At 45.0% G+C, this 20,000-nt stretch overlaps 1 protein-coding gene across 2 annotated transcripts in view; it reads left to right on the plus strand.

Moving 5' to 3' along the window:
• Positions 1 to 20,000, plus strand: part of LOC121567796 (guanylate cyclase soluble subunit alpha-2) — a 45,157-nt gene that overhangs the window by 22,768 nt on the left and 2,389 nt on the right. For both annotated transcript variants that reach the window (XM_045212794.1, XM_045212795.1), the window contains exons 5-8: positions 5,018 to 5,230; positions 5,481 to 5,753; positions 9,093 to 9,236; positions 19,969 to 20,000. The exon at positions 19,969 to 20,000 is cut by the window's right edge and continues 123 nt beyond it. In XM_045212794.1, the coding sequence (XP_045068729.1) occupies positions 5,018 to 5,230; positions 5,481 to 5,753; positions 9,093 to 9,236; positions 19,969 to 20,000 (662 nt within the window). The remainder of the gene's footprint in view (positions 1 to 5,017; positions 5,231 to 5,480; positions 5,754 to 9,092; positions 9,237 to 19,968) is intronic.

Below are 20,000 nucleotides of genomic sequence, written 5' to 3' on the forward strand. Positions count from 1 at the left end.
CTCTGGTTGAGAGTGGGAGGAGTCCTCTGGTTGAGAGTGGGAGGAGTCCTCTGGTTGAGAGTGGGAGGAGTCCTCTGGTTGAGAGTGGGAGAAGTCCTCTGGTTGAGAGTGGGGGGAGTCCTCTGGTTGAGAGTGGGGCTTTGGTCCTCTGGTTGAGAGTAGGAGGAGTCCTCTGGTTGAGAGTGGGAGGAGTCCTCTGGTTGAAAGTGGGAGGAGTCCTCTGGTTGAGAGTGGGAGGAGTCCTCTGGTTGAGAGTGGGAGAAGTCCTCTGGTTGAGAGTGGGGGGAGTCCTCTGGTTGAGAGTGGGAGGAGTCCTCTGGTTGAGAGTGGGAGGAGTCCTCTGGTTGAGAGTGGGAGGAGTCTTCTGGTTGAGAGTGGGGCTTTGGTCCTCTGGTTGAGAGTGGGAGGAGTCCTCTGGTTGAGAGTGGGGGGAGTCCTCTGGTTGAAAGTGGGAGGAGTCCTCTGGTTGAGAGTGGGAGGAGTCCTCTGGTTGAGAGTGGGAGAAGTCCTCTGGTTGAGAGTGGGAGGAGTCCTCTGGTTGAGAGTGGGAGGAGTCCTCTGGTTGAGAGTGGGGCTTTGGTCCTCTGTGGTCTGTGTTGCTGTGTGTTACTGTAGTGCAGCTGAGAGTGGAGATCTGTCTGTTCTGATGAGGGAGATGTGAACAGGAGTGAACTGAGTTAAAGCAGGGAGACGCAAAACAAGGCCAGCAGAACAGCCTCTGGTCTGTGTGTGTGTGTGTGTGTGAGTGAGCATACTCTACATGTTACATACAGGTAGAGTGCTTTACCTACGTAGGTCAGTGTATTTGCGTGTGTGTATTAGTGGTTTTGTGTGTGCATGTGTGAGTTTGTGTGTGTGTATTAGTGGTTGTGTGTGTAACTGTGTGTGTGTGTGTGTGTGTGTCTATGCATGCATACTTGTATGTGTGTGTATATGAATGTGTGTGTGTGTAAGCGTTCTGTTAAGTTTGATGTTAGTTTTCCGAGATACAGTCGCTTGGTTTTCCGGAGTGCCAGCGTTCCTTGTATTCCTGTCGTCTCCAATCGAGGTTCCCATTAGTGTGTCAACCATGTGACTCCTCCCACTCTGCCCGCCACAACCACAGAAAACAGCTGTTCACATCCTCCCACAATAAACACTGTATATATGTGTATGTGTGTGTATGTGTCTACTTTCTGTAGCTAAGTGTGTGTGCAGTGCTCTGTCTCTCTATAGACTATATGTAGGTAGTGTGTGTGTTAGCTCTCTGTAGATGTAGGTTGTATGCATTATGCAGAGCTAGGGGGAGGATTCTATAAATAAATCAGCCTGCAGTGGGCTGCAGTGGGCTCACAGGCGGAATAATCTATCTGACACCAGGGAGAGAGAGAGAGAGAAACAGAGGAAGAGAGAGAAAGACAGAAGGAGGGAGAGAGAAATACTGAGAGAGAGAGAGAGAGAGAGAGAGAGAGAGAGAGAGAGAGAGAGAGGATGCTAGGATCTTAGACCAGGCCTGGAACCTGAGAGAGACCTGGCTTCCCCAGGTTAAAATAACAATATGTAGCTTTCACTTCTGGTCAAAGTGCTGCCATTGCACTTGTGTGTAAACTCAGGGGGTGGGTTAACCCTTTATTGTTTGGTTATTCTTCTTGGGTGAGAATGTTGTTCATACGTTCTTGTATTCCACCAGTAGCAGACTACAGATACAGTAGCAGACTACAGATACAGTAGAAGACTACAGATACAGTAGCAGACTACAGATACAGTAGAAGACTACAGATACAGTAGCAGGCTATAGATACAGTAGAAGACTACAGATACAGTAGGAGGCTACAGATACAGTAGCAGGCTACAGATACAGTAGCAGACTACAGATACAGTAGCAGGCTACAGATACAGTAGAAGACCACAGATACAGTAGCAGGCTACAGATACAGTAGAAGACCACAGATACAGTAGCAGGCTACAGATACAGTAGCAGGCTATAGATACAGTAGAAGACTACAGATACAGTAGCAGACTACAGATACAGTAGCAGACTACAGATACAGTAGCAGGCTACAGATACAGTAGCAGGCTATAGATACAGTAGAAGACTACAGATACAGTAGCAGACTACAGATACAGTAGCAGACTACAGATACAGTAGCAGGCTACAGATACAGTAGCAGACTACAGATACAGTAGCAGACTACAGATACAGTAGCAGACTACAGATACAGTAGCAGACTAACCTGATTTCTTTCAGAGCTGAGAGCCAGAGAGATGTTTTCAATCCTGAACACATTTCCATTTAATCCTGTATTGTCTATAGAATACAGCTGGACTTATTACTGCAGGGCCAGTGTTCTCTTGAACTGGTGTGTATGGGAGAATGGGTGAAGGACATCTCATTTGTTGCCTAGATGATGTTGCAATGTGCAGCACTACATCCCCATTGTGGGGATTAGGGTCTTCTAAAAACAGGAGGCCATTGTTGTGTTTGGACTACATCCTCTTAACGTTTCTGGATAGTCTCTCAATGGTTGTCTCTATAGATCAGGTAATGGAAACGCCACGCACGCGTCCCTCCGTGGCGGATAGATCTAGAATCTCCTCATTGCCGCCCATCAACATGATCCTAAATTTAAGCTATTGTTTATATGTGTATTTCACACTATGTTGAGGTAAAAATCTGAGTATCATGCTTGTATGGATGTCAACCCCAATATATGTTCATGTCATCTTCATCAATAAACTGCATTACACTTAAAAAACTTTGACTACCACCACCAATTTCTATATGCTAGCTATGCTACCAGCTTTTTCGAAAGGGAGTTAGCATTTAGCAGGCATTTTTCCAAACCCGAAAAGGACAACTTCAAAATATTATACAAATATAGTCAGCCTCCCGAGTGGCGCAGTGGTCTAAGGCACTGCATCGCAGTGCTAGCTGTGCCACTAGAGATCCTGGTTTGAATCCAGGCTCTGTCGTAGCCGGCCGCGACCGGGAGACCCATGGGGCGGCGCACAATTCGTCCAGGGTAGGGGAGGGAATGGCTGGCAGGGATGTAGCTCAGTTGGTAGAGCATGGCGTTTGCAACGCCAGGGTTGTGGGTTCGTTTCCCACGGGGGGGGTATGAAAAAATAATAAATAAAATAATGTATGCACTAATTGTATGTCGCTCTGGATAAGAGTGTCTGCTAAATGTAAAATGTATAGCCGATTCGGATTTCGGTAACCACATTGGTGCCAATGATGGCTTCCTTCTTCTACAGGGCCTTCAGAAAGTATTCACACCCCTTGACTTTTTCCACATTTTGTTGTGTTACAGCCTGAATTTAAAATTGATTACATTTAAAAAAAAATTGTCACTGGCCTACACACATTCCATAATATCAAGGTGGCAAATTTTTTTTTGATATATATTTTCTTTTTTTTAAACAAAGCTGAAATGTCTCGAGTCAATAAGTATTCAACCCCTTTTTTATGGCATGCATAAATAAGTTCTGGAGTAAAAATGTGCATAACAAGTCACATAATAAGTTCAATGGACTCTCACTCTGTGTGCAATAATAGTGTTTAACATGATTTTTGAATGACTACCTCATCTCTGTACCCCACACATACAATTATCTGTAAGGTCCCTCAGTCGAGCAGTGAATTACAAACACAGATTCAACCACAAAGACCAAGGAGAGGGAGATGGGGAGGCCTAGTCAGTTACACAACTGAATGCATTAAACCCGAAATGTGTCTTCCGCATTTAACCCAACCCCTCTGAATCAGAGGGAGGTTTTCCAATGCCTCGCAAGGAAGGGCACCTATTGGTAGATGGGTAAAAAAAAAAAAGCAGACATTGAATATCCCTTTGAGCATGGTGAGGTTATTAATTACACTTTGGATGGTGTATCAATACACCCAGTCACTACAAAGATACAGGCGTCCTTCTTAACTCAGTTGCCGGAGAGGAAGGAAAACGCACAGGGATTTCACCATGAAGCCAATGGTGACATTAAAACAGTTACAGAGTTTAATGGCTGTGATAGTAGAAAACTAAGGATGGCTACACACCATTGTAGTTACTCCACAATACTAACCTAATTGACAGAGTGAAAAGAAGGAAGCCTGTGCAGAATAAAAAATATTCAAAAGCATGCATCCTGTTTGCAACAAGGCACTAAAGTAATACTGCAAAAAATGTGGCATAGCAATTAACTTTTTGTCCTGAATACAAAGTGTTATGTTTGGGGCAAATCCAATACAACACATTACTGAGTAACACTCTTCATATTTTCAAGCATAGTGGTGGCTGCATCATGTTATGGGTATGCTTGTAATCGTTAAGGACTGGGGAGTTTTTCAGGATAAAAAAGAAACGTAATGGAGCTAAGCACAGGCAAAATCCTAGAGGAAAACCTGGTTCAGTCTGCTTTCCACCAGACACTGGGAGATGAATTCACCTTTTAGCAGGACAATAACCTAAACCACAAGGCCAAATCTACACTGGCGTTGTTTACTAAGAAGACAGTGAATGTTCCTGAGTGGCCGAGTTACAGTTTTGACTTAAATCTTCTTGAAAATATATGGCAAGACCTGAAAATGGTTGTCTAGCAATGATCAACAACCAACAGAGGTTGAACATTTTTGAAAATAATAATGGGCCAATGTTGCACAATCCAGGTGTGGAAAGCGCTTAGAGACTTACCCAGAAAGAATCACAGCTGTAATCGCTGCCAAAGGTCATTCTAACATGTATTGACTCAGGAGGTTGAATACTTATCTAATCATGATATAGTAGTGTTGTATTTTTCATATTTTCTTTCCACTTTGACATTAGAATATTTGGTGTAGATCATTTTAATACCACTTTGTAACACAACAAAATGTGGAAAAAGTCAAGGAGTGTGAATATCTTCTGAAGGCACTGTATTTCCCACGATCTGTGTTCCATTGATCTCTTTATCGCATGAATAACCACTCTCCCTGTCTTCTGCCCCCCTCTCTCTCTCTCGCTTTCTCTCTCTTGTTCTCTCGCTCTCTCTCTCTCTTTGCCAGGTGATGGAGGTGAAGGGTCAGATGATTCATGTCCCAGAATCCTCTACTCTGATGTTCCTGGGTTCCCCCCGAGTGGACAAGCTGGAGGAGCTGATGGGAAGGGGCCTCTACCTGTCAGACATCCCCATCCACGACGCCACGCGTGATGTCATACTGGTGGGACAGCAGGCCAAGGCACAGGACGGCCTCAAGAACAGGATGGACAAACTCAAGGTACAGTCACACACACATGCAAAGTCACACACACACGGTCACACACACACACACACACGGTCACACATGCATACGGTCACACACACACGGTCACACACACACGCGTTCTCATACTTATTATTCTGTCATGTAGACATTCAGCAGCGGACTCATCCGGCTTTAGAAGAAGGGGAAATGCGTCGGTCACTAAACCTTTACTCCATCATCCCCATTCTACTCATTGTAATTCTATCCCTCTGCTCTTCCCTAGGCCACTCTAGAAAAGACACACCAAGCTCTAGAAGAGGAGAAGAGGAGGACAGTAGACCTTCTCTACTCCATCTTTCCTGGTGACGTGGCCCAGAAGCTGTGGCAGGGGCAGTCTGTCCCCGCCAGGAAGTTTGATGATGTCACCATGCTGTTCTCTGACATCGTGGGCTTCACGGCAGTGTGTGCCCAGTGTACTCCCATGCAGGTCATCAGCATGCTCAACGAGCTCTACACACGCTTCGACTACCAGTGTGGAATACTGGACGTGTATAAGGTAGGAACACACACCGGTTTGCACGTCACATACTGTACAGTCGTGGTCAAACGTTTTGAGAATGACACAAATGCTAATTTTCACAAAGTCTGCTGCCTCAGTTTTCATGATGGCAATTTGCATAAACTCCAGAATGTCATGAAGAGTGATCAGATGAATTGCAATTAATTGCAAAGTCCTTCTTTGCCATAAAAATGAACTTAATCCCCCAAAAACATTTCCACTGCATTTCAGCCCTGCCACAAAAGGACCAGCTGCCATCATGTCAGTGATTCTCTCGTTAACACAGATGAGAGTGTTGACGAGGACAAGGCTGGAGATCACTCTGTCATGCTGATTGAGTTAGAATAACAGACTGGAAGCTTTAAAAGGAGGGTGGTGCTTGAAATCATTGTTCTTCCTCTGTTAACCATGGTTACCTGCAAGGAAACACGTGCCGTCATCATTGCTTTGCACAAAAAGGGCTTCACAGGCAAGGATATTGCTGCTAGTAAGATTGTACCTAAATCAACCATTTATCGGATCATCAAGAACTTCAAGGAGAGAGGTTCAATTGTTGTGAAGAAGGCGTCAGGGCGCCCAAGAAAGTCCAGCAAGCGCCAGGACCGTCTCCTAAAGTTGATTCAGCTGCGGGATCAGGGCACCACTAGTGAAGAGCTTGCTCAGGAATGGTAGCAGGCAGGTGTGAGTGCATCTGCACGCACAGTGAGGTGAATACTTTTGGAGGATGGCCTGGTGTCAAGAAGGGCAGCAAAGAAGCCACTTCTCTCCAGGAAAAACATCAGGGACAGACTGATATTCTGCAAAAGGTACAGGGATTGGACTGCTGAGGACTGGGGTAAAGTCATTTTCTCTGATGAATCCCCTTTCCGATTGTTTGGGGCATCCGGAAAACACCTTGTCCGGAGAAGACAAGGTGAGCGCTACCATCAGTCCTGTGTCTTGCCAACAGTAAAGCATCCTGAGACCATTCATGTGTGGGGATGCTTCTCAGCCAAGGGAGTGGGCTCTCTCACATTCTTGCCTAAGAACACAGCCATGAATAAAGAATGGTACCAACACATCCTCCGAGAGCAACTTCTCCCAACCATCCAAGAACAGTTTGGTGATGACCAATGCCTTTTCCAGCATGATGGAGCACCTTGCCATAAGGCAAAAGTGATAACTAAGTGGCTTGGGGAACAAAACATCGAAATTATGGGTCCATGGCCAGGAAACTCCCCAGACCTTAATCCCATTGAGAAGTTGTGGTCGATCCTCAAGAGGCGGGTGGACAAACAAAACCCCATAAATTCTGACAAACTCCAAGCATTGATTATGCAAGAATGGGCTGCCATCAGTCAGGATGTGGCCCAGAAGTTAATTGACAGCATGCCAGGGCGGATTGCAGAGGTCTTGAAAAAGAAGGGTCAACACTGCAAATATTGACTCTTTGCATAAACTTAATGTAATTGTCAATAAAAGCCTTTGAGACTTATGGAATGCTTGTAATTATACTTCAGTATACCATAGTAACATCTGACAAAAATATCTCATAACACTGAAGCAGCGAACTTTGTGAAGACCAATACTTGTGTCATTCTCAAAACTTTTGACCACGACTGTACACTGTTATACATGTCAGGGTTTGGGTCGATTCTGAATTGAGTTGCAAATTGCTCTTTAATTCCAATTAAATTATTGTATTTGAATTGAATTTGAATTGGCCACACCCCACAGGAAGCAGAATTTGAATTGCATTTGAATTAAAGGAAGAAGAATTTAATTAAATGAAATTCTAATGCCTTATTTATTCTACACGTTACCATAGCAACATTTATTTGACAGAATGTATGACCAATACCATATAACATTTCTTCTTTAAAACTCATTCTCCTAAAACATTTTAAAATAATTACAGTGGTCTGGAAATATTCTAAGATCATGTTGTGGGTTGTCTATAATAATTAATAATTCCCTTAAATGTTTTTTAAATACCAGAAACAAAATGTTTTCCCATAATGCATTAGATCAAACTGTTTGACATCTTTGAGTTAAAATAAAACTAATATTTCGAATGGTATGTGTATTCTTTGCATTAATTAGTGGCATATTCTTTTTATAAAATATTTGTCAAATGAATGAATGAGACTTTCATGTTTCACATGAAAAATATGCTTTTTTTCAATTTCAAAATATGCTTCCTGTGGAGTGTGGCCAATTCAAATTCAATTCAAATTAATTGTTGGAATTTGATTAAATTCTGAAATTCTGAATTGACTCCAATCCTGATACGTCTCACCTGTCCACATAGGAGGGGTTTAGTGCAATTGAGTAATGGTGCTGCCATGGGTAAATACAAGGACCAATCAAGTTGTGTTTTATATCAGCACTGTGTGTGTCGGGTGGAAAAACACACTGATTAATGGCTAATGCAACGGTGCTTAACAACAGTGTGTCAATACTGGCTGCCTGACAGTGGCATTACAGCAAGGCCCAGTAACAACCATCACTCCCTCTATCCATCCCTCCATCCATCTAGCACTACATCATTTCTCGTCCTTCGCCAGGGTTTGAGTCAGCACAGATACAGCTCTTTCCCTTCCTTCCTCTCTCCTCACCCTTCCTCTCTCCTCACCCTTCCTCTCTCCTCAACCTTCCTCTCTCTTCACCCTTCCTGTCACACCCTGGCTCTGGGACTCTATATGTTGAGCCAGGGTGTGTTCTTTCTGTTGTGTTTATTTCTATGTTGGCCAGAGTGACTCCCAATCAGAGGCAACGAGTGTCAGCTGTCATTGGTTGTCTCTGATTGGGAGCCATATTTAAACTGTCTGTTTTCCCTTTGTGTTTGTGGGTTCTTGTTCCGTGTTGGTCATTGTTACCGTGGACTTCACGAGTCGTTTCTTGTTTTGTTTATTGTTGTCTATTATCACTAAAGATAATAAAGTTTAAACATGTTCGTTCATCACGCTGCGCCATGGTCTATTCCCTACGACGATCGTGACACTTCCTCTTTTTTACTTGACTCTTCCCCTTCTCTCTTTCTACTTCCATTTTCTCTCGTCTCCACTTTCTACTCTCCCCCTCTCTTTTCCTGCTCCATGTGAGGAGAGAGGGGGAGAGAGGGGGAGAGAGGAGCCAGGAGGAGAGAGAGACCCGTATGTTCCCATTATCATGGTTACTCTGGATAAATGACTGTGACTGGCTGAAAATGAGAGTTGTGTTTCTTGTTGTGAGGTACAGCTTGTCTGAGTGTTTATTTTAATTCAGCCAATAACCCTGTCAGAAAAAAAAAAGTATGGAAGTCAAATCAAATGAAATGCTCATGGTTTCATGGACTCTTCTCCAATCCCCATATAGATTGAGACCATAGGCGACGCCTACTGTGTTGCGGGCGGGCTCCACCGGAAGATTGACAGCCATGCCAAGCCAATCGCACTCATGGCCCTGAAGATGATGGAGCTGTCAGAAGAGGTGTTAACGCCGGACGGCAAATCCATCAAGGTGAGTCTTCGCTTGGCACAGGAGAGGGGTTGGCCTCTTTCTCCCTCACTCTCTTTTTCTGTCATCTTTTCTCTCTCCCTTTTCACTCCCCCTCTCTTTCTCTCTCTTCCTCTTTCTTTCTCTCTCTCTCTCTCTCTCTCCCTTTCACCCTCTCCTCCTACTCTGTCTGTCTCTCTTCTCATTCAAATGTATATGTGGTTTACACCTCGAATTTAAAGCATCCATAAGCTTATCAGTGCGGTGCTGTGTTGTGCCAAAGACAGAAGGGGTACCCCAGACACGTCACAGGGGCTATAAAGCTGAAACACCCCTTTAGAACGTTTTCTCACCACCAAATATGGTAGTGAGAGGAAGTCCAGTCGCGGGTAGTGGGAGAGGATGGAACTAGGTGAAACTGGGCCGACGTTCTCATCGATGAAACATCTGATCTCAATTAATGTTTCTGTTCCAAAACTAGAATCCATTATGAACACAGTGCACTAAGTTTTAGAGACTTAATGCTTTGCCAAAGTTTTAAAACAATTGCATTTCTTAGAAGGAGTGCAAGGTCGAATTGAGTTTGTGCGCACATGCACTTCACAGAGGATGCATTCCCTAACAGAAATATGCAATTGTGCTAGCTGTGTTGTGTTGTGCTAGCTGTGTTATGTTGTACTAGCTGTGTTATGTTGTGCTAGCTGTGCTGTGCTAGCTATGTTGTGTTGTACAAGCTGTGTTGTGTTGTACAAGCTGTGTTGTGCTAGCTGTGTTGTGTTGTGCTTGCTGTGTTATGTTGTGCTAGCTGTGTTGTGTTGTGCTAGCTGTGCTATGTTGTGTTGTGCTAACTGTGTTATGTTGTGCTAGCTGTGCTGTGTTGTGTTATGCTAGCTGTGTTGTGCTGTGTTGTGCTAGCTGTGTTATGTTGTGCTAGCTGTGTTGTGTCGTGCTAGCTATGTTGTGCTAGCTATGTTGTGTTGTGTTGTGCTTGTTGTGTTGTGCTAGCTGTGCTGTGTTGTGTTGTGCTAGCTGTGTTGTGTTGTGTTAGCTGTGTTGTGTTGTGCTAGCTGTGTTGTGTCGTGCTAGCTGTGTTGTGTCGTGCTAGCTGTGTTGTGTTGTGTCGTGCTTGCTTGCTGTGTTGTGCTAGCTGTGTTATGTTGTGCTAACTGTGTTATGTTGTGCTAGCTATGTTGTGTCGTGCTAGCTGTGTTGTGTTAGTTGTGTTGTGTTGTGTTGTGTTGTGCTAGCTGTGTTGTGTCATGCTAGCTGAGTTATGTTGTGCTAGCTGTGTTATGTTGTGCTAGCTGTGTTGTGTTGTGCTAGCTGTGCTGTTTTGTGTTGCGCTAGCTGTGTTGTGCTAGCTGTGTTGTGCTGTGTTGTACTAGCTGTGTTGTGCTGTGTTGTGCTAGCTGTGTTGTGCTGTGTTGTGCTAGCTGTGTTTTGCTGTGTTGTGCTAGCTGTGTTATGTTTTGCTAGCTGTGCTATGTTGTGCTAGCTGTGTTGTGTTGCGCTAGCTGTGCTGTGTTGTGTTGTGCTAGCTGTGTTATGTTGTGCTAACTGTTATGTTGTGCTAGCTGTGTTGTGTTGTGCTAGCTGTGCTGTTTTGTGTTGTGCTAGCTGTGTTGTGCTAGCTCTGTTGTGCTGTGTTGTACTAGCTGTGTTGTGCTGTGTTGTACTAGCTGTGTTGTGCTGTGTTGTACTAGCTGTGTTGTGCTAGCTGTGTTGTGCTGTGTTGTGCTAGCTGTGTTGTGTTGTGCTAGCTGTGTTGTGTTGCGTTGTGCTAGCTGTGTTGTGTCGTGCTAGCTGTGTTATGTTTTGCTAGCTGTGTTGTGCTAGCAGTGTTGTGTTGTGCTAGCTGTGCTGTGTTATGTTGTGCTAGCTGTGTTATGTTGTGCTAACTGTGTTATGTTGTGCTAGCTGTGTTGTGTTGTGTTAGCTATGCTGTGTTGTGTTGTGCTAGCTGTGTTGTACTAGCTGTGTTGTGCTAGCTGTGTTGTGTTGTGTTTTGTGCTAGCTGTGTTGTGCTAGCTATGTTATGTTGTGCTACCTGTGTTGTGTTATGTTGTGCTAGCTGTGTTGTGCTGTGTTGTGCTAGCTGTGTTGTGCTAGCTCTGTTGTGTTGTGCTAGCTGTGTTATGTTGTGCTAGCTGTGTTATGTCGTGCTAGCTGTGTTGTGTTGTGCTAGCTGTGTTGTGTCGTGCTATCTGTGTTGTGTCGTGCTAGCTGTGTTGTGTTGTGTTGTGTCGTGCTAGCTGTGTTGTATCGTGCTAGCTGTGTTATGTTGTGCTAGCTGTGTTGTGTTGTGCTAGCTGTGCTGTTTTGAGTTGTGCTAGCTGTGTTGTGCTAGCTGTGCTGTGTTGTACTAGCTGTGTTGTGCTAGCTGTGTTGTGTCGTGCTAGCTGTGTTATGTTGTGCTAACTGTGTTATGTTGTGCTAGCTGTGTTGTGTTGTGCTAGCTGTGCTGTTTTGTGTTGTGCTAGCTGTGTTGTGCTAGCTCTGTTGTGCTGTGTTGTACTAGCTGTGTTGTGCTGTGTTGTACTAGCTGTGTTGTGCTGTGTTGTACTAGCTGTGTTGTGCTAGCTGTGTTGTGCTGTGTTGTGCTAGCTGTGTTGTGTTGTGCTAGCTGTGTTGTGTTGCGTTGTGCTAGCTGTGTTGTGTCGTGCTAGCTGTGTTATGTTTTGCTAGCTGTGTTGTGCTAGCAGTGTTGTGTTGTGCTAGCTGTGCTGTGTTATGTTGTGCTAGCTGTGTTATGTTGTGTTAACTGTGTTATGTTGTGCTAGCTGTGTTGTGTTAGCTATGCTGTGTTGTGTTGTGCTAGCTGTATTGTACTAGCTGTGTTGTGCTAGCTGTGTTGTGTTGTGTTTTGTGCTAGCTGTGTTGTGCTAGCTATGTTATGTTGTGCTACCTGTGTTGTGTTATGTTGTGCTAGCTGTGTTGTGCTGTGTTGTGCTAGCTGTGTTGTGCTAGCTCTGTTGTGTTGTGCTTGCTATGTTGTGTTGTGTTGTACTGGATGTGTTGTGCTGGCTGTGTTGTGCTAGCTGTGTTGTGCTGTGTTAGCTGTGTTGTGCTGTGTTGTGCTAGCTGTGCTGTGTTGTGCTAGCTGTGTTGTGCTAGCTTTGTTGTGCTAGCTGTGTTGTGCTGTGTTGTACTAGCTGTGTTGTGCTAGATGTGTTGTGTTATGTTGTGCTAGCTGTGTTGTGCTGTGTTATGCTAGCTGTGTTGTGTTGAGTTGTGCTAGCTGTGTTATGTTGTGCTAGATGTGTTGTGCTGTGTCGTGCTAGCTGTGTTGTGTCATGCTAGCTTTGTTGGGTCGTGCTAACTGTGCTGTGTTATGTCATGCTTGCTGTGTTGTGTTGTGCTAGCTGTGCTGTGCTGTGTTGTGTTGTGCTAGCTGTGTTATGTTGTGCTAGCTGTGTTATGTTGTGCTAGCTGTGTTATGTCGTGCTAGCTGTGTTGTGTCGTGCTAGCTGTGTTGTGTTGTGCTAGCTGTGTTGTGTCGTGCTATCTGTGTTGTGTCGTGCTAGCTGTGTTGTGCTGTGTTGTATCGTGCTAGCTGTGTTATGTTGTGCTAGCTGTGTTGTGTTGTGCTAGCTGTGCTGTTTTGAGTTGTGCTAGCTGTGTTGTGCTAGCTGTGCTGTGTTGTACTAGCTGTGTTGTGCTAGCTGTGTTGTGTCGTGCTAGCTGTGTTATGTTGTGCTAGCTGTGTTGTGTTGTGCTAGCTGTGTTGTGTTGTGTTGTGCTAGCTGTGTTGTGCTATCTGTGTTGTGCTTGCTGTGCTGTGTTGTGCTAGCTGTGTTTTGTTGTGTTGTACTAGCTGTTTTGTGCTGGCTGTGTTGTGCTGTGTTAGCTGTGTTGTGCTGTGTTGTGCTAGCTGTGCTGTGTTGTGCTAGCAGTGTTGTGCTAGCTTTGTTGTGCTAGCTGTGTTGTGCTGTGTTGTACTAGCTGTGTTGTGCTGTGTTGTACTAGCTGTGTTGTGCTAGCTGTGTTGGGTTGTGCTAGCTGTGTTGTGCTAGCTGTGCTAGCTGTGTTGTGCTAGCTGTGTTGTGCTGTGTTGTACTAGCTGTGTTGTGCTAGCTGTGTTGTGTTGAGCTGTGCTAGCTGTGTTGTGTTGTGCTAGCTGTGTTATGTTTTGCTAGCTATGCCGTGTTGTGCTAGCTGTGTTATGTTTTGCTAGCTGTGCTGTGTTATCTGTGTTATGTTGTGCTAGTTGTGTTGTGTTGTGCTAGCTGTGTTGTGCTAGCTGTGTTGTACTAGATGTGTTGTGCCAGCTGTGTTGTGCTGTGTTGTACTAGCTGTGTTGTGCTAGCTGTGTTTTGTTGTGCTAGCTGTGTTGTGCTATGTTGTGCTAGCTGTGTTGTGCTGTGTTGCGCTAGCTGTGCAGTGTTGTGCTAGCTGTGTTGTGTTGTGTTATACTAGCTGTGTTGTGCTGGCTGTGTTGTGCTAGCTGTGTTGTGCTGTATTAGCTGTGTTGTGCTGTGTTGTGCTAGCTGTGTTGTGTTGTGCTAGCTGTGATGTGTTGTGCTAGCTGTGTTGTGTTGTGCTAGCTGTGTTATGTTGTGATAGCTGTGTTGTGTTGTGCTAGCTGTGTTATGTTGTGATAGCTGTGTTGTGTTGTGCTAGCTCTGCTGTGCTGTGTTGTGCTAGCTGTGTTATGTTGTGCTAGCTGTGCTGTGTTGTGTTATGCTAGCTGTGTTGTGTTGTTCTGTGTTGTGCTAGCTGTGTTATGTTGTGCTAGCAGTGTTGTGCTAGCTCTGTTGTGCTAGCTATGTTGTGCTGTGTTGTACAAGCTGTCTTGTGCTGTGTTGTGCTAGCTGTGTTGTGTTGTGCTTGCTGTGTTGTGTTGTGCTAGCTGTGCTGTGTTGTGTTGTGCTAGCTGTGCTATGTTGTGCTAGCTGTGTTGTGTCGTGCTAGCTGTGTTGTGTTGTGCTAGCTGTATTGTGTAGTGCTTGCTGTGTTGTGTTGTGCTAGCTGTGTTGTGTCATGCTAGCTGTGTTGTGTTGTGTTGTGTTGGTTATGTTGTGCTTGCTGTGTTGTGTCGTGCTAGCTGTGTTGTGTTGTGTTGTGTCGTGCTAGCTCTGTTGGGTCGTGCTAGCTGTGTTGTGTTGTGTCGTGCTTGCTGCGTTGTGTATGCTTGCTGTGTTGTGTCGTGCTAGCTGTGTTGTGTTGTGTTGTGCTAGCTGCTTCTCTCCCATTGGCTGACAGTCCCAGATGTGCGTGTGTTGATATAATCATCTGTGTCGTGGCCCATTGGGAAGGAAGTGCTTAACCAGCTGTGGATGCTGACAATGGAGCCCATCATCATCCCCTTTAATGACGATTGATGAGATTAAATGTCTCTTCACAAGGAAGAGAGCACACGCTCACATGCACACACAACACACACGCACACACATGCACAGACACACACACATACACACATGGACGGACACTACAATGGGTTTGTGTTTTTGTTGTTGTGTGTGTGTGTACAATAAATGGGTGTTTGTGGATGTCCGGGTGCGTATTTATGCTCAACAGTGTGTGATCACTGAACGCATGTGTGTAATTGACTTATTGTGAACACACCGATCGTCACGTGATGGATAGAACATGTAGTGTGCAGTTGCCATGGTGATGGGAGAATGTGACGTGGCAGCAGGGGCTGTTTTTGTTGTTTCGTGTCTTACAGGAAATACTTGAGCTTTGTGTTGGGCTGTGTTGTGTTAGGTTAGAGAGAAACTCACATTCAGGCAGTCTTTCTCCCATCTCCACAGGTAGAGGCCCTTTTCTCTTACATCCAGCTGTCTGTGTCAGTTGGCCAATAACACTGTCCCAGAGTCAACACTGACAATACAAAACATGGTGTTTGTGTGTGGGTGTGGGTGTGGGTGTGGGGGTGTGGGTGTGGGTGTGTGTGTGTGTGTGTGTCTGTGTGTGTGTCTGTGTGTGTGTATGTGTCTGTGTCTGTGTCTGTGTCTGTGTCTGTGTGTGTGTGTGTGTGTGTGTGTGTGTGTGTGTGTGTGTGTGTGTGTGTGTGTGTGTGTGTGTGTGTTGGCTCAGAGCTCCAGGTTGTTTTTAGCATGCTTCCACCTAAACCTTCTACTTATGGCAACCAGCAATAAAAATAACCAACCTCACGCAACCTCTGTCTCTCTCCATTGGCATGACAACAAGGGTGCTGGGGATCACATGTACAGTCACGACCAAAATTATTGGCACCCTTGATAGAGATGAGTAAAAAAGACTCTATAAAATAAATAATACAAATACTGAGCATGGGAAAATTATATAATTTTTAACTGATACAATTACTCAGAGAAAAATGTGGTTTCAATTATTTTAACCCCTATCCTTTTGAGAGAAAAAAGTATTAATTGTTAAAGAAAATTGTCTTTGTATAAAACAATATAATGTAGCACTTTTGACCATACAATATAGCTCAGTATTTGTATTATTTATATTATAGAGTCTTTTTTGCTCATCTTTATCAAGGGTGCCAATCATTTTGGTCGTCACTGTCTGTAGCTATGTGGTGAGCTGGATACAGTGCATTCAGAAAGTATTCTGACCCCTTGACCTTTTCCACATTTTGTTACGTTACAGCCTCGTTCTAAAATGGATTAAATTGTTTTTTCCCCCTCATTAATCTACATACAATACACCATAATGACAAAGCAAAAACAGGTTGTTAGATTTTTTTGCAAAAAGAAAAATACTGAAATATCACATTTACATAAGTATTCAGACCCTTTACTCAGTACTTTGTTGAAGCACCTTTGGCAGCGATTACATCCTCAAGTCTTTTTGGGTATGACGCTACAAGCTTGGCACACCTGTATTTGGGGAGTTTCTCCCATTCTTCTCTACAGATCCTCTCAAGCTCTGTCAGGTTGGATGGGGAGCGTCGCTGCACAACTATTTTCAGGTCTCTCCAGAGATGTTCGATCGGGTTCAAGTCCGGGCTCTGGCTGGGCCACTCAAGGACATTCAGAGACTTGTCCCGAAGCCACTCCTACGTTGTCTTGACTGTGTGCTTAGGGTGATTGTCCTGTTGGAAGGTGAACCTTCGTCCCAGTCTGAGGTCCTGAGCACTCTGGAGCAGGTTTTCATCAAGGTTCTTTCTGTACTTTGCTCCGTTAATCTTTCCCTCGATCCTGACTAGTCTCCCAGTCCCTGCCACTGAAAAACATCCCCACAGCATGATGCTGCCAACACCATGCTTCACCGTAGGGATGGTGCCAGGTTTCCTCCAGACGTGACACTTGTCATTCAGGCCAAAGAGTTCAATCTTGGTTTCATCATATCAGAGAATATTGTTTCTCATGATCTGAGAGTCCTTTAGGTGCCTTTTGGCAAACTCCAAACTCCTTCAATGCTGCAGACATTTTTGGGTACCCTTCCCCAGATTTGTGCCTCGACAATTCCTGTCTCGGAGCTCTATGGACAATTCCTTTGACCACATGGCTTGGTTTTTGCTCTGACATGCACTGTCAACTATGGGACCTTATATATACAGGTGTGTGCCTTTCCAAATCATGTCCAATCAATTTAATTTACCACAAGTGGACTCCAATCAAGTTGTAGAAACATCTCAAGAATTGTCAATGGAAACAGGATGCACCTGAGCTCAATTTCGAGTCTTATAGCAAAGGGTCTGAATACTTATGTAAATAAGGTATTTCTGTTTTTAATTTTTAATAAATTTGCACACATTTCTAAAAACCTGTTTTCGCTTTGTCATTATTGGGTATTGTGTGTAGATTGATGAGAGAAATCCATTTTAGAATAAAGCTGTAACGTAACAAATTGTGGAAAAAGTCAAGGGGTCTGAATATTTTCCAAATTCTGTATGTCCTGGCTCAAACCAGGCTCCTGTAGGAGAGCTCTGCTATGCTCTGCTGGTCGTCCAGAAGGAACCTAGCTCTGTTTAAACTAACTGTCTGTCTGTAGAGCTGCGTGATTAATTCATCTCTCTATTAATTCTAACTCTGATGCCCTGCGAAGAGGATGTTTCAGACAGAGAGAGAGAGAGAGAGTCCTTTAGTCCTTAAAAACGGCAACTACACAATTCTAATGTTGTGTGTGTGCATGCATGTGGCCATGCATGTGTATGCCTGTATCAGTCTGTGCATGTGAGTGCATGTGTCTGGTGTGTGTGCATGTGTGTGTGTGTGTGCATGCGTGTAGCTATGCGTCTGTGTGTGCGTGTGTGCATGTGTCTGGTGTGTGTCTGTGCTTGTGTGCGTGTGTGTTTGTGGCCTATAGTTGTGATTAATTCACCGGCCATTGTTCCAGAAATAGACTGGCATAGCTATGCCCTGTAGCCCTGTTCTCTGTCTCGCTGTCTCTGTCTCTCTCTCTCTCTCTCTCTGTCTCTCTGTCTCTCTCTGTCTCTCTCTCTCTGTCTCCCTCTCTCTGTCTCTCTCTCTTTCTCTCTCTGTCTCCCTCTCTCTGTCTCTCTCTCTTTCTCTCTCTCTTTCTCTCTCTCTTTCTTTCTCATTCTTCGTTCCCTTGCTCAGAGGATAAGAGGAGAGATGCTCTGCTCGTTCAAACCACTTCAGCCGGATAAATGCTCTTCAGTCAGCGTGCTCACAACTAGCCAATACCACTGTGTTATGTAAACTAGTCTATGAGATAGAAAGAGAGGGGGGGGGTACCTCATACCTCATAGCTGTCGGTTGGAATTGGCTGCTTCAGAACTGCAGTGTGTTTTGATTGGTCTGTTCCGACTCTGTGCTGACTCACAGAAGAGTGAGAGATAGATGGGAGGGGGGATAAAGTAGGAGTGGGGAGAGGGGGGACAGAGAAATAGAGAGGGGAGAGAGGGAACAGAGAAAGAGAGAGGGGAGAGGGGGACAGAAAGAGGGGAGAGGGGGACAGAGAGAGGGGAGAGGGGGACAGAGAGAGGGGAGAGAGGGGGACAGAGAAAGAGAGAGGGGGGACAGAGAGAGGGGAGAGGGGGACAGAGAGAGGGGAACAGAGAGAGGGGAGAGGGGGACAGAGAAATAGAGAGGGGAGAGAGGGAACAGAGAAAGAGAGAGGGGAGAGGGGGACAGAAAGAGGGGAGAGGGGGACAGAGAGAGGGGAGAGGGGGACAGAGAAAGGGGAGAGGGGGACAGAGAGGGGGAGAGGGGGACAGAGAGGGGGACAGAGAAAGAGAGAGGGGAGAGGGGGTCCATTTGTACAACATTTACATTGCATTTTAGTCATTTAGCAGACGCTCTTATCCAGAGCGACTTACAGTTAGTGAGTGCATACATTATTTTTATATTTTTCATACTGGCCCCCCGTGGGAAACGAACCCACAACCCTGGCGTTGCAAACGCCATGCTCTACCAACGTCCCTGCCAGCCATTCCCTCCCCTACCCTGGACGACGCTGGGCCAATTGTGCGCCGCCCCATGGGTCTCCCGGTCACGGCCGGCTACGACAGAGCCTGGATTCGAACCAGGATCTCTAGTGGCACAGCTAGCACTGCGATGCAGTGCCTTAGACCACTGCCCCACTCGGGAGAAAGATCAAAATACAACACCTTAACTTGTCTCTCCTTCTCCATCTCTATCACTCTATCTCCACTCACTCTTTCCTCATAACATCTGGCAATCTGTCCATCTCTATGGTAGTGTGATCAGAACTAGCCAATACCAATCTGTCCATCTCTATGGCAGTGTGATCAGAACTAGCCAATACCAATCTGTCCATCTCTATGGCAGTGTGATCAGAACTAGCCAATACCAATCTGTCCATCTCTATGGTAGTGTGATCAGAACTAGCCAATACCAATCTGTCCATCTCTATGGCAGTGTGATCAGAACTAGCCAATACCAATCTGTCCATCTCTATGGCAGTGTGATCAGAACTAACCAATACCAATCTGTCCATCACTATGGCAGTGTGATCAGACCTTTGCCCTCACGTTCTCCTCGCTCTCTCTCTCTCATTGCCAAGGTAACCCACATTGGTGTGCTGGCATGTGCTCAGTGCCGTTAGTAACCGTGGAGATGAGATACTGAAGTGGATCATTAGAGATTATGTTTGTGGGTTTGTGTTGTGTGGCTTTGAAGTGCGATGATCAAATTTAAATCACAGCTATAATAATATACTTCTAATTACACCTGCTCTTTCCATGACATAGACTGACCAGGTGAATCCAGGTGAAAGCTATGCTCCCTTATTGATGTCACCTGTTAAATCCATTTCAATCAGTGTAGATGAAGGGGAGAAGACAGGTTAAAGAAGGATGTTTAAGCCTTGAGACAATTAAGACATGGATTGCAACGCTGCTGGGTTTTTCACGCTAAGGAATACCTGGGATAGGATAAAGTAATCCTTCTACCCCCCCCCCCTTACCCCACCCCCGAAAAATATTGGAAAGTGGTTGTCCCACTGGCTATCATAAGGTGAATGCACCCATTTGTAAGTCGCTCTGGATAAGAGCGTCTGCTAAATGACGAAATTGTAATGTAATGTAAATGAACAGTTTCCCGTGTGTATCAAGAACGGTCCACCAAGAATGGAGGGGTGCAACTCAATATTAGGAAGGTGTTCTTATATGTATACTCAGTGTATAAGTCTGTTTTGTTATGTTACTAACTCCAACAGTGTGTTATAGCTTAGCCCTTTACTGAAACAGTCTCTACCTTCCCTCACTGGTCAGTGTTCAACTGACATCTCTCTCTCTCTCTCTCTGCTTCTACCTCTACTCTCCGTCCCTCTCTCCGTCCCTCTCTCCGTCCCTCTCTCTGTCCCTCTCTCCGTCCCTCTCTCCGTCCTTCAGCTGCGTATAGGTATCCATACAGGCTCAGTGTT

This window comes from Coregonus clupeaformis, unplaced genomic scaffold (assembly GCF_020615455.1).
Source record: "Coregonus clupeaformis isolate EN_2021a unplaced genomic scaffold, ASM2061545v1 scaf0052, whole genome shotgun sequence".
Lineage (NCBI taxonomy): Eukaryota > Metazoa > Chordata > Actinopteri > Salmoniformes > Salmonidae > Coregonus > Coregonus clupeaformis.